The 13,595-nt window shown below is 37.1% G+C and overlaps 1 protein-coding gene across 4 annotated transcripts in view; it reads right to left on the reverse strand.

The window, feature by feature from the left end:
• Positions 1–13,595, reverse strand: part of CNOT2 (CCR4-NOT transcription complex subunit 2) — a 101,391-nt gene that overhangs the window by 55,757 nt on the left and 32,039 nt on the right. For 2 of the 4 annotated variants that reach the window (XM_016191296.2, XM_060194944.1), the window contains one exon: positions 6,971–7,043. In XM_016191296.2, coding sequence (XP_016046782.1) covers positions 6,971–7,043 — 73 coding nt within the window. Of the gene's footprint in view, positions 1–6,970; positions 7,114–13,595 lie in introns of all 4 variants that reach the window. The other 2 variants (XM_007530114.3, XM_060194943.1) reach the window with 1 other exon arrangement.

The following is a 13,595-nucleotide window of genomic DNA, read 5'->3' on the forward strand; positions in this document are numbered from 1 at the left end:
AGAACTTTTACTAGTGACACTTCTATCTAAAATTAATTGTACATAGGTACTGATGAATTCAGAAAGGAGTTTGTTATGAACATTACACATTATAAAAACTGTAATTTCCAGAGGTTTATTTACATGAAAACTCCTAAAGAACCTACAAATAAACGAAGAATAGGTTTAGAAGCAATAATGGATGCAGACTTTAATTTTGTAAAATATTGTATTCATCTCTATATTGGATAAAGAAATTGTGAGGGGAGGAGATAGAGAGGGAGAAAGACACCTGTGACATGCTTCACCTCTTGTAAAGTTTTTCCCATGCAGATAGGGACTGGTGGGCTTGAACCTGGGTCCTTTTCGATTATAATGTGTATACTATACCAGGTGCACAACGCCTGGTCCCACAAATCCAATTTTAATTCAATTGTCCCAGCTAAGGAAACCAGTCAGCCGACAGAACACAGGGCTTGCATGCCTGAAGATCCCAGTCTGATCCCCAGTGCCACAAGTGCCACAAGTGCCACAGAAACTTCTCTCTCAGGCAGACTGGGAGTATGGACCAACCAGTCAACACCCATGTTCAGCGGGGAAGCAATTACAGAAGCCAGACCTTCTACCTTCTGCAACCCTCAATGACCCTGGGTCCATGCTCCCAGAGAGATAGAGAATGAGAAAGCTATCAGGGGAGGGGGTGGGTTATGGAGATTGGGTGGTGGGAATTGTGTGGAGTTGTACCCCTCCTACCCTATGGTTTTATTAATTAATCCTTTCTTAAATTAAAAAAAAAGAAAGAAAAACTTCTCTCTCAATCTCATGAAATAAAATACATCTCTAAACAACAACAAACTAAGGGCCTGGGTTCAGGTCCTCGCTCCCCACCAACAGGGAAAAGCTTCATAAGCAGTGAATCAAATACTCTGTCTCATTCCTTCTCTATCTCCCTTCCCCTCTCAAATTCTATCTTTCCTATCAAATAAATAAAAGGAAAAAAACGGCCTCTAGGAACACTGGATTTTATCGTTCAGGAACTGAGCTCCAGCAATAACTCTAGCAGCAATTACGAAAAGAAGAGCTGGGGGTGCGGGGGAGAGACAAACTAGGGGGCTAGGCTGCAGCACACCTGGTTGGGTGCACACACTGCCATGTGCAAGGACCTGAGCAGGTGCTCCACTGCCCACCTGCAGGGGGCTTGTTTCACAAATGGTGAAGCAGGGCTGCAGGTGTCTCTCTTTTCTCTTGTTCTTTATCTCCCCTTTCCATCTCAGTTTGTCTACCGAACAACAACTAAATAAATAAAATATCTTTAAAAACGACAAACTAAAAAGACTATCTCAATATTTTAACCCCTATAAAAGATAATATCAAAAGAGATCAGGGTGGATATAGACATTAAGATTTGATGCAAAGATATTTGTACAGGCACAGACAAATACATCACATCAAAGGAAAAAAATATACAAAAGTCAATTTTAAATTAATTGAGTTTAGAAAATAGAATAAAAATACTTTCAAAGTTAGCAGGGGGAGGGCTGGCAAAAAACAGCTCACTGGGTATGCTTCTTTTTCAGGTTTGAGGCAGGCCCCCGCCACCTTAGAGGAAGATCTGGCGCTTTGGTCTCTTTTTATTCTCTTTCTCTGCCTCTTGGCCATTGTTTCTATCTGAAAAAGTCATCCCAGAGTGGTGACGTTCTGGTGCTGACAGGAAAAATAAAAACAGAAAACTATCTTTGTTGACTTAATTTCAATGTGGAAATGTGTCTTAAACAGGACCACAATAAATTTAAGTTAAAAATGTGACATATCAATGCAAACACTCCAATGGAACCCAAACATTGACATAAACTATTCTAAAATAAAACATTCCTGGTTGTGTGGAATTATTTTTGTACCCCTTAGTCTATGGTCTTGTCAATATTTCCATTTTATAAATAAAAAATTTAAACAAACATTCCTGGGAGACCTCTGGTAATTTAATTTTCCTTATTTTTTAGAATGTAGCTTGGTTCAGAAAAATGTTTATAACTTCATAAATCTTCCTCTTGTACTTTCATATAGTGTTTAACAATACAATAGCTATGGGCAGGGGAGATAGCATACTGGTTATACAAACAGACTCTTGTGCCTGAGGCTCTGAGGTCCCAGGTTCAATCCCCTGCACCACCATAAACCAGAGCTGAGCAGTGCTCTGGTAAAGACAAACAAGAGCTTCTGAGTACTTCTTTTCTTCTTACTGTTGCCCCAGTCCCACCCCTTTACTCTGGACCTCCCCTTTCCAGTCTCTATGGTCTCTTACTCTGGTCAAGTTTTATTTTACTCAAGTTTTTTTGGCAGGGTTCTGTAAAGAAACCCTGTGTGGGGTCAGCCTTAAAAGCTCTGAGTTAGTAGTCATTTTAGGATTCACTAAATCCTTTATATTAATCTAGTATGTGGGCAAAAGATTCTTCTCAATTTCAAACTGGATTATAATTCTTAATTTCAAATTGGCTGTTCAACACTTTTGGATGCTTCTAGTCTAAGACCCAGCCAAGCATAATATTACTCTCTATTTTCTTATGCACAAAACCTATAAATCTTTTTGTTTGCATCTTCATACTTATATTTGTGTGGGAAATGAAAAAGATCAGGCAGAAAAACCTATGCTGACACCATCAGTGTAATTAGCACCCGAATCTAAGGTCTAAGATTACATACATATTTACATGTTTGCCACAGTGGTTATGGCTGAGGGCTTTGCACCTGCATGATTCCACCACTCCCAGCAGACTATTTTAAACATAAAGGATGAGAGACAGAGAGGGAAAGATAGAGAAACAGAGAGGGGGTCTGGGTAGTAGTGCACCTGGTTAAGTGCATACAGTATTATGTGCAAGGATCCAGATTCAAGCTCCCCACCTGCAGGGTAGACATCTCACAAGTGGCGAAACTTCTCTTTCAGGAGTTCCTCTGCAGCTATCTTTCTCTCTCCCTCTCAGTTTCTCCATCCTATCCAATAAAGGGGGTGTGTGTGAATGATTTCAGGTGAGGAAATAAGGTATTGGGAAAATTAATAATTCAGTGTCGAGGCGCACGCTGTACAGCACACATGTAACCATACTCATGCACCTGGCCCCCTCCCACCTGCAGCAGGGGGAGGCTTCTCTAGTAGTGGAGCTGTGCTTCAGGAGTTTCTCTTTCTCCCTGTCAAGTCTTGTATCAAATAAATACATACATAAATAAGAAAAATGTCTGCTATGTGCATGGATTTGTTTGCTGGTACCAAACCACAGCAATAACCCTGGTGGCAAAAATAACAGTACTTGTAATTGAATAGAGACAGAGCTATCTGCAGCACTGCTTCACCACTTGTAAAGCTTTTCCCCTGCAGGTGGGGGGGCTTGAACTTGGGTCCTTGTGCATTGTAATGTGTGTAGTTAACCAGGTGTGACACCACCTGGCCCCAAAACTAAATTTTTTAACTTCAATGAATTTAAAGTCACTTACAATACAGCATAGCTCTATAGTAAGACAAGGACAAATAAACAGATAATTATAATCTATTATAGGTCTTATTAAATGAAAGGCAAAGTTACTGGTGAGTTACATTGGTAATAATCACAGTAACAAGTTAGATTTGAGCATGCTCTCATCTACAATAAATTAAGGAGACCGTGTGGTGGAGCATCTATTACAATTCACAAGGTTCAAGCTCCCACTCTCTACCTTAGGGGGGGAGCTTCAAAAGTGGTGATGCAGTGCTGTAGATGTCATCCTCTCTCCTCCTCTATATCCCCCATTCCCTCTCAATCTCTCTGTCCCTAAAATAAATAAATAAAACATACAGCAAATTACAGGAAAACTAAGCAGAGAAACTAAGAGTTACAAATTCATTGGGAAAAGCTTGATAATAACAAAACAGCAGTAAACTACAAACTATTTCAAAGATTTACTAAGCTAATAATACCGGTATACCTATACCTAAACTATGTAAACTCCAAAAACTTACCTGCTTTTTTAAAGAAACTTTATTTTTTATTTATTTTTCTCTTTTGTTGCCCTTGCTGATCATCATTGTTGTTATTGTTGTTGTTGCTGCTGTCATTGGATAGGACAGAGAGAAATGGAGAAAGGAAGGGAAGACAAGAGAGACCTGCTTTACTGCCTGTGAAGAGAGGCCCCCTCCCCGCAGGTGAACCAGGGGCTCGAACTGAGATCCTAAATGCCCAATGTTGTTCCTTGTGCTTTGCGCCATGTGCATTTAACACACTGCACCACTGCCTGGCTCCCTGTAACTTAACTAGTTTTAAGTTAATATATTTCAGAGGCAGAGGGTAGATAGCATACTGGTTATGCAAACAGACTCTCTTGCCTGAGGCTCCAAAGCCCCAGATTCAAACCCTCCCCCCTGCCACACACACCACCATAAACCAGAGCTGAAGTGTGCTCTGGAGGGGGGAAAAAAAAAACACTATCTCTTACTATTTAACAAAGTAGGCAACAGGATAAAAATGAGTACTTAAACCAACACCCATCTGAAAGTCACTTACTTTTAGTACAGAGCTGAGATAATGCAACTTACTAAATGCCCATGGCTGTATAAGGAGAATAGAATTAAAGAAATTATTTATTAAATTCTGGAACATATTAGTAGATCTAACAAGACGCTTAAGTATCAACAAAAGATATTAAGTGTCCTCCAAAAACAAAAGTCCTCAAAGATAAATTAAAATGAATATAAACATAGACACAAATCCTACTTTATCCATGAGAAACAACAAATAGAATTCCTCCAAAATTAAATTTTCAAATCAAACTATATTCATTCTGGCATACACAAACTCTGAACTATACCAATACAAATATGAGACTAAATCCTTTCAGTTAGTCAAAACAGTATCAAGAACACTGCATTTCTATGTGGGTACTTTTCAGATGAAGTTTCAGAACTAAAACTATTTTATAATGAAGTTTCAAGCAACTGTTTACAAAGATATTTCAACATGCATTAAGTGCCATTTAAATAAGCACAAAATAGAAAAAGTAAACAATTTCCAGTCAGAAAACCCCTAATAAAAAAATTTACGCTCAAAAACTTGGATTATGTGAAAATAAAGTGACTGGGAGTACTTGTAGAGCAGAATAAGCTGGACTTAGAAACTCTCTTCATATGTAATGCATAATCTCATTTTAGTCCTTTCTTATGTGTAAATGCTGAAATTCTGCATTACTATGACTGCATGAGGTAAATTAACTATGCTGTGTAGTCATAAAAATATGTGCTATGCTAAAAATCTTACAGACTCATCTATGAGCAAAGGCCACCTAGCACACAGTACTCTTAAAATAATTTAGCAGAATTTCACAATGTGCAACAGTCCAAATTAAATGATTAATTAACTATGCTGTGACTCAAGGTAGTTGGATGTGGTTGTGAGGGAGGAGTATATTGCAAAAATAATGGCCACACTGGTCAGATGTACTAGAACTAAGAAGAGTTACCTGAAGAAGTGATCAGCATGACCATAGCTTACTTACTCTGGCTTACTAAAGTCATAACTATATAACAAGAAGATTCAGATATCAAATTAGGTTAAATGTTATAATGGTAAAAGTTTAGTTTTTTAAATTAGAGACTATCCAGAACCCTGAACCTAAGTCTTATAATCAAAGCCTTTTCCCTATTATAAACCAGAAAAGCCATCTATACTTCTTCCCATTGTTTACTTTTCCAGTGCAAAGGGGAAGAAAAGATTAGCTGAACTAAAAAAGTAAAGGAAAAAAAAAAGATTAGCAGATGGTTAATTAACTAAAGGTGCTGTTATCATATCAGTGGTCTTCATAGCCTAGGAGAAATGGAACAACTGAGTGACGGGTAGAGGGTTAGACATAAATCTGTGCAAGAAGCCTACAGCTTATTCCTCCTGAACGTTAGCCTATTCTGTATTAGGAGTCATTACATAATTTGTGAGTGTAAATTTATATAAATACACAAATAGTTAAAAAAATTAAACTCAGGGTATGGAATATAACATAATGGTTAAGCAAAGAGACTCATGCCTGAGGTTCCCAGGTTCATCTTCCCTACTACCATAAACCAGAGCTGAGCAGTACACTAGTTTAAAAAAAAAAAAAACACTAGTTTAAAAAAAAAAAAAAGTAAATTCAAATTTATACATACTCATGCATACTTAACTGCTATTTAATGATAATATCTTCTTAAAATTCTTTTGTTTTGCTTTTATGTGTTTTAATGAGAGAGGTACAGAGAGCAAGATAGGTGGGTAGAGGAAGAGATCAGAGAGAGCACTGCTCAGCTCTTGTGCTGGGAACTGAATTTGGGACTTTTGAGCCTACAGCATGAAATGCATTAACTATTATGCTATCTCCCCAACAACTATGGCACTATCTTGAATAATCACCTATTTTAACAGCTCAGGGAAAAAATAAAAAGCAGGAAAGAATATCAGATTTTTACCTTCCTTTCCAATCCCAAACACACTACATAGCTAACAGATACTGTTAGCCAAATTAATGAGAAGATTCTAGCATTATAATGACACCAAGCTAATAGTAAGTTCAGAGAAACTCGGTGTCAGGGATTTCCATTTTATTTCTTTCAGTTCTGTCTAAGATGCTCCATTACTCCAAATATAGCCTAAGATTTCAGATTCTGTCTTAAGGAGTAATGTGTATTAAAGAAATGGACAAAGTAATCTTTGTTTTATGGAATACTGACTGACTCTGAATCCAGGCGTGATAACTCAACATGTAAGTATAAAATAGAAAATTTATGCTTTGGCATTATAAATTTATTGTAAACATAAATGTTTAATTATGAAAATGTTCCTATTGCAAATGCTAAGTACAATACATGTATTTTAAAATACAAACCAAAATTTTCAAATTGGTGTGTAGTCAATCTGCTAGTTCCAATTAAATAAGCACATTAAACAGGTGAGTGAAAATATATTACCAACAGAAAAAACGGAAAATAAATGGATCTTACCTGGTAGTTTCTTTTCTCAGATAATGTATGTCCATCAGTCCTCACCATAGAGTCGTGTCCTTTCCTCACAGTACTGGAGGCAATCAAATAGAACTGTCACTCAAGGGTCGTGTCACAGGAAGGACCGCCCACCAGTTCTCCCTCTAGAGTAGAATTATCCAAAAGCCGTCAAAATTATTAACATGTAAAGAAATATGGACAGTAGCAAAAATATCCAGTAACACACAGAAAACAGCTTTGTAAATCACAACTGACCTTCTTAACCATCTAGCCAGGACTACTCTGGCAGACATTTATTGAGACAGATATTAAATATGAAAACTCTTTCCTCCCACTCCTCCTTTCTCCAATTAAAACTGTCCACCACACCTCATACAAGACATTTACAGTGAATAAAAATGGAATGAGCAAAAATGTTCAACCCTCAACTGACATATTTTTTTCTTTTAATATATATTATCCTGTTAATTTAAGGGAAAACATTCAGACTCAGTGATTTAATTTCAAATCCCTCCCCTCCAAATGATTCTTTATATAACTGCAATTCATTCAGATTGAGGTTTCTTCTATGACATTAAGATGAAAATACACCACACATTTTTAGCAAGCCTAACTAAATAGTCTATTAAAATTTATTCCAATGAAGAGTAGCAACAAATGTCAACTTTGATGCTTTCTTTTGTTCTTCAATCCTCCCAATTTCATGCATACATTAATACAAATCACGTTTTTACATTAGGACAGAAAAAATAATAGGGCTTATTTTTAATCCAGGCAGAGATAAATCCAAAGTGACTAGGTACTATGTATCTTAGGTACAAAACACACAATAGTCAAAGGTAACAGTCATCGGATATGTTGAGCCCAAAAATGTAAGGTAAGGGTCTCCAGCAGCACACATGGTTGAGGGAACACATCACAATGCACAAGGGTTCAAACACCCAGTGCACCACTGCAGGGGGGAAGCTTCACAAGTGCCCCCCCATCTCTTCTCTGTCTCCATCCTCTAAAATAAATTTTAAACGTAAGATAAAACAATAGTGCAAGAGGCTGGGAGATGGTTCAGTATGCATAGCAAATGAAGAGCACTGTACACGTCACTAGGCCCAGGGCACATTGCAGTACCTTCTGCAGGGCCTGGGGAGCTCCATGGATGGAGGAGTACCCCCTCCCCTGACCCACACACCTTAGTCTATCTTCTGTCTCCCACCATCCCTGAAATCAAATTTGTCTGGAGAGGCAGATCAGAGGTATCAGACATGGGCAAAGCCCTGTGTTCATTCCACACTAACATTTTAAAAATAATGAGAGCTCAGAAACTCATAAATGGTATCTACAAAGAATTTGGAATATATGTTTTAAAGATAAATGTCTTTAATCAAAATTTTAGCAAAGTCTCAGGAATTAGTAAGTTTACCAAAATAACAGTAGTTATCCATTAGAAATTATACTCAAATTTAATGCAATTATTAAATACCATATGACATTGGCTTTGATAGAGGATAATAATTCAAAGGCATAAGTTGTATAAATCGATCTACTGAAACAAGCACATAAGTATGTATACTGAATCATCTCTAAAAGCAACCAAATATGAAGGGCAGAAAACATTTTCAAAGACAACAAATCATTAAAAATTATTGGGCAGGCAAAATAGCTCACTTAGATAGTGTGCTGCTTTGTCATACTGTGTGAACCAAGGTTCAAGACCAGCACTCAAGGCACTGAAGGCAGTGCTGTGGTCTCTTTCATTCTTTCTGACTGTCTCTGTCAAACACAAACACACACACACACACACATACATATTATTAAATTTTTAAGAGATTTTATACAATGGGAGTCTATATTGACTCCTGTTTTGTGTCTGATAACAAAGGAGGTATACTATCTGACCATTTTACACTGTATAATTGTGGATGAAACAATACAAGATGCTTGCTTGTACAGCAAAATGCAATTAATCAATACCAAATGTATATGCACCATTGGAAACAAGTATGTCTCTCAGAAATAACAAAGGAAAGGAATCTTAAGAATTTTATGTGTGGGCTGGGAGATGGTATACCTAGTTGAGCACAAAAACCTGGGTTCAAGCCCCTGTCTCCAACTACAAAGAGCTTCTCAAGCAGTGAAGCAGGGGGGCAAGTGTCTCTCTTTTCCTTTTCCTCTCTATTTCCCTCGATCTTCCCAATTTCTGTCTCTACCCAATATATAAAATATTATAAATTTAAATAGGGCCAGCTAGTGGCACACCTGGCTGAGCACACGTTATAATGTGCAAGGACCCGGGTTTGAACTCCTGGGGGGAAAGCAAGGGGAAAGTCTCTCTGTCTCTCTCCCTAACACCCCCTTCCTTCTCGATTTCTAACTGTCTCTATCCAATAAATAGAAAAGATAAAAATGTAAACCACAGGAGGGCCGGGCAGCAGTGCAGCGGGTTAAGTGCACATGACGCGAAGCGCAAGGACCAGGGCAAGGATCCCGGTTCAAGCTCCCCGCTCCCCACCTGCAGGAGGGTGGCTTCACAAGCAGTGAAGCAGGTCTGCAGTGTCTGTCTTTCTCTCCCCTTCTCTGTCTTACCCCCTCAATTTCTCTGTCCTATCCAATAACAAAAATAGCAGCAACAACGATAAACAACATGGGTAAAAAAGGGGGGTGGGATGTCCTCCAGGAGCAGTGGATTCCTGGCACTGAGCCCCAGCGACAACCCTGGAGGCAAAAAAAGGAAACTATAGGAAGTGTGGTAAAACTATATTTACTGCTATAAATGTAGTCCTTTCCATCTAATAAGAAATTAGGTTATTCAAAAGGAAATATTATCAAGAGAATTAGATGTCCAAAAATAATTTAAGTGACACATATTCATCTCCAACTTAAATTCATGACTGTCACAAGATTAAAGGCTTTCTCCCTCCAAATAAACAAATAACTTAAACTGGCAGTCAAATTCTTGCCTGTGGTGGTAGTTATGATACTATGATATTATGTGATAAAATATGACAATAAGCCCCAAGTCCCCACATGCAGAGGGAAAGCTTCACATGTGGTGAAGCTGTGCTGCAAGTGTCTCTGTCTCTCTCCCTATCCCCCCCTTTCTCTCAATTTCTAGTTATCTCTATCCAATAAATAAATAAACATAATTTAAAATAAAAATATGACAAAAATAAAGACATCCAAAAAGGAGTAAATGAATCAAAAACTGATGTCAGATTTATAGTCTATGAACTGTAAGACAATGTCTAGTCAGGCTCATAGGAAAGCATCCAACAGTCTAACATTATTTTAACTACTATTTCACCAAGAGTGGAAGAGAGAAAGTATTGGCCAAAGATTTTCCACTTTAATAAACAATATGAACTCAAGGATCAGAGAACTCCAACAACTTGTAAGAACTACTAGGTTAAAAGAAAAAAAATTGCTTCAGAGTACCTTATGAAAAACAAAAGTGATGAAGAAATCATAAAAGAGAGGACTGGGCCAATCTCCTTTCAGAAAGACTCCCAATACAAGAAATTAATCATGAAAAAAAAATCTCGAATGAATATATATATATGACTGTAAACCATTAATCCCCCCCAATAAAAAAAAGGTTTGTACTGTGGGGGGAAAAATATATATATATATACATATATACATATATGTATATATATATATATATCCAATTGGAGAGGGGAAATATCATTAACTTTATTTTCCTAATCCAGTTAAATTTTGGATGTCATGTCATCACACAGAAAATATACCCTTAATGGAACAAGAACCAGAAAACCTGAATTCTACTGTTTACTTAATAAACTTCTCTCCCTCTGACTTCAGCTTGCTAAGCTAAAATAAACTGACTGATTCAAATACATCTGTCAAATGTGTGTGGCTTTAAATTGCTATATTTTAGATACTCTTATGTCAGGTGATCCATTCAGGAAACTGAACAATTACAACAGCTTTTTACCCACTGTTTTTTCTCTTCCTCCCAGTTTGTTGCTTTAAAAGGTGTACAATTCTACCTAGGTATTTCAGAGTTCAAGGATGGTATCTAAAATATTTATAATCTGATAGTCATGTGAACTTTCAGTTTTAAGCTAAAATGTGAATTTGGCTAGAATAAGACACTTAAGTCAATTGAACAGGTTTCATCTTCAATATGGAGTACTAACACCCAAGTTATCTAGTTTAAACAGACTATTAGATATAACCAATTTTTCTGGTTATAAAATAGCCATTATCTTAAAAAAAAAAAAAAAAAAAAACTTAGAATTTCTCATTCCAAAACTATGCCAAAAATTTTTTTTTCCTAATTAGGTAAATTGTCATTTCAAAAATGCTACTGACACATTTTATGAACTAACTTTTGATTTGATAGCATAGAAAAATGTTTTCAAAATTCTAAGTGGATGACTTACATACAGAAAAAAGGGAAAGTCAAACTCATGAATTCCATTCTTATACCAGGCTGCAACACTAAAAATAATTTTTCTGAAATAATTTTAAAATACAGGTGGGGGACATGGTGGTGCACTGGGTTAAGCACATATAGTGAGAAGCACAAGAACACAGGTTCAAGCCCCAGTTCCCCACCTGCAGGAGGGTTGCTTCATGAGCAGTAAAACAGGCCTGCAGGTGTCTGAGAATCTCAGTTCAGGAGGGGGCACCACAACAATGCAGTTTAGGGCTTTAAGTATGAAGTTAGATTTCTGGCATTGCAATGCCAGGAAAAAAATATTGTCATTCATGTAAAGAAGATAACATAACAGTAAACACAAAATACACATACATTTTCATCCCTCAAAGTTTAGTTCTTCTAGAAAACAAAAGGTGAAACTGGTACACTCTCTTCTGAGATGTGTAAGTGAACAGTCAAAGGTAATCTGCACAGGCCTGCTCATGGCATTCTGGAGTGCTGACAGAGTAGTAAGTATATTTATACAGAAAAAGGCTTAAAAGAAAAAAAACTTTACATCATTCTCATCACCGGATGCACATAAGAATTACCTGGAATTTAAAAAAAACAATGCTTCTTTACCTCTAATTAGTCAAGGGTAAAAGTTGGTCATCAAATTATTTTAATGTACAATCATGTCAACTGTAAACCATTAATCCCCCAATAAAGTAATTTTTAAGAAAGTACAATCAACGTGAAGACTTCAGAGTTAAGACTGTACAGGAAAGTGAAATTTCAAGATATTTTCATTTCAGCATAAATACTGAACACATTTTTTTTTCATAAAAACTATTCTAAGAAATTCCCCCCACACCTATGGACATCTCATCTATGACAAAGGTGCTAGAATACCGAATGGGGAAAGGAGAGTCTCTTCAGCAAATGGTGTTGGGAAAATTGGGTTGAAACATGCAGAAGAATGAAACTGAACCACTGTATTTCACTAAACACAAGAGTAAACGCCAAATGGATCAAGGACTTGGATGTTAGATCAGAAATTATCAAATATTTAGAGGAAAGTACTGGCAGAACTCTTTTCTGTCTAAATTTTAAAGACATCTTCAATGAAATGAATCTAATTATAAAGAAAACTAAAACAAAAATAAACCAATGGGACTACATCAAATTTAAAAACTTATGCACAGCAAAAGAAACCACCACCCAAACAAAGAGACCTCCCACAGAATGGGAGATATTTACATGCCATACATCAGATAAGAGGCTAATAACCACAATTCATAAAGAGCTCACCAAACTCAGCAACAACAACAAAATGACCCCATGTTCCATGGGAGAGGATATGAACAGAATATTCTCCATAGAAGAGATCCAAAAGGCCAATAAATATATGAAAAAAATGCCCTAAGTCATTGATTGTAAGAAATGCAAATAAAGACAATAATGAGATACCACTGCACTCCTGTGAGAATGTCATACATCAGAAAAGATAGCAGCAACAAATGTTGGAGGGGTTGTGGAGTCCCTCTGGCACTGCTGGTGGGAATGTAAATTGATCCAACCCCTATGGAGAGCAGTCTGGAGAACTCTCAGAAGACTAGAAGTGGACCTACTCTATGACCCTGCAATTCCTCTCTGGAGATATATCCTAAGGAACTAAACATACCCACCCAAAAAAAGATTTATGTATACCTATGTTCATAGTAAAACAATTTGTAATAGCCAAAACCTGGATGCAACCCAGATGTCCCACAACAGATGAGTGGCTGAGAAAGCTGTGGCCATATATACACAACGGGACACTATTCTAGAATTTTTATCAGTATGAGAGCTCTCTCATCTGGTTTCTTTTTACCTTCTCAGTAAAACAAGAAATGAAGTCATCAGGTGAGCAGAGGGTACAAAAAGGTATTCTTAAAATAAATATGAAGATGAGGGAAAGGTCTAAAACAGCCTTCTAAGAAGGTGGGAAAAGGGGCCAGGCAGTGGTGCACCCAGTTGAGCATACAACATCACCATGCACAAGGACTGGAATTTGAGCTCCCACTCCCCACCTACAGGGAAGAAGTTCCATGAGCTATGAAGCAGGTCTACAAGTGTTTTATTTTTCTCCCTCTCTCAATTTCTCTCTGTCCTATCTAATAAATAATAAAAAGGAACAGTGGCTACCTGTGCAATGGATTCATTATGCAGGTACCAAGTGATAACTCTGGTGGCAATAAAAAATTA

Source organism: Erinaceus europaeus, chromosome 7, assembly GCF_950295315.1.
Source record: "Erinaceus europaeus chromosome 7, mEriEur2.1, whole genome shotgun sequence".
Classification (NCBI taxonomy): domain Eukaryota; kingdom Metazoa; phylum Chordata; class Mammalia; order Eulipotyphla; family Erinaceidae; genus Erinaceus; species Erinaceus europaeus.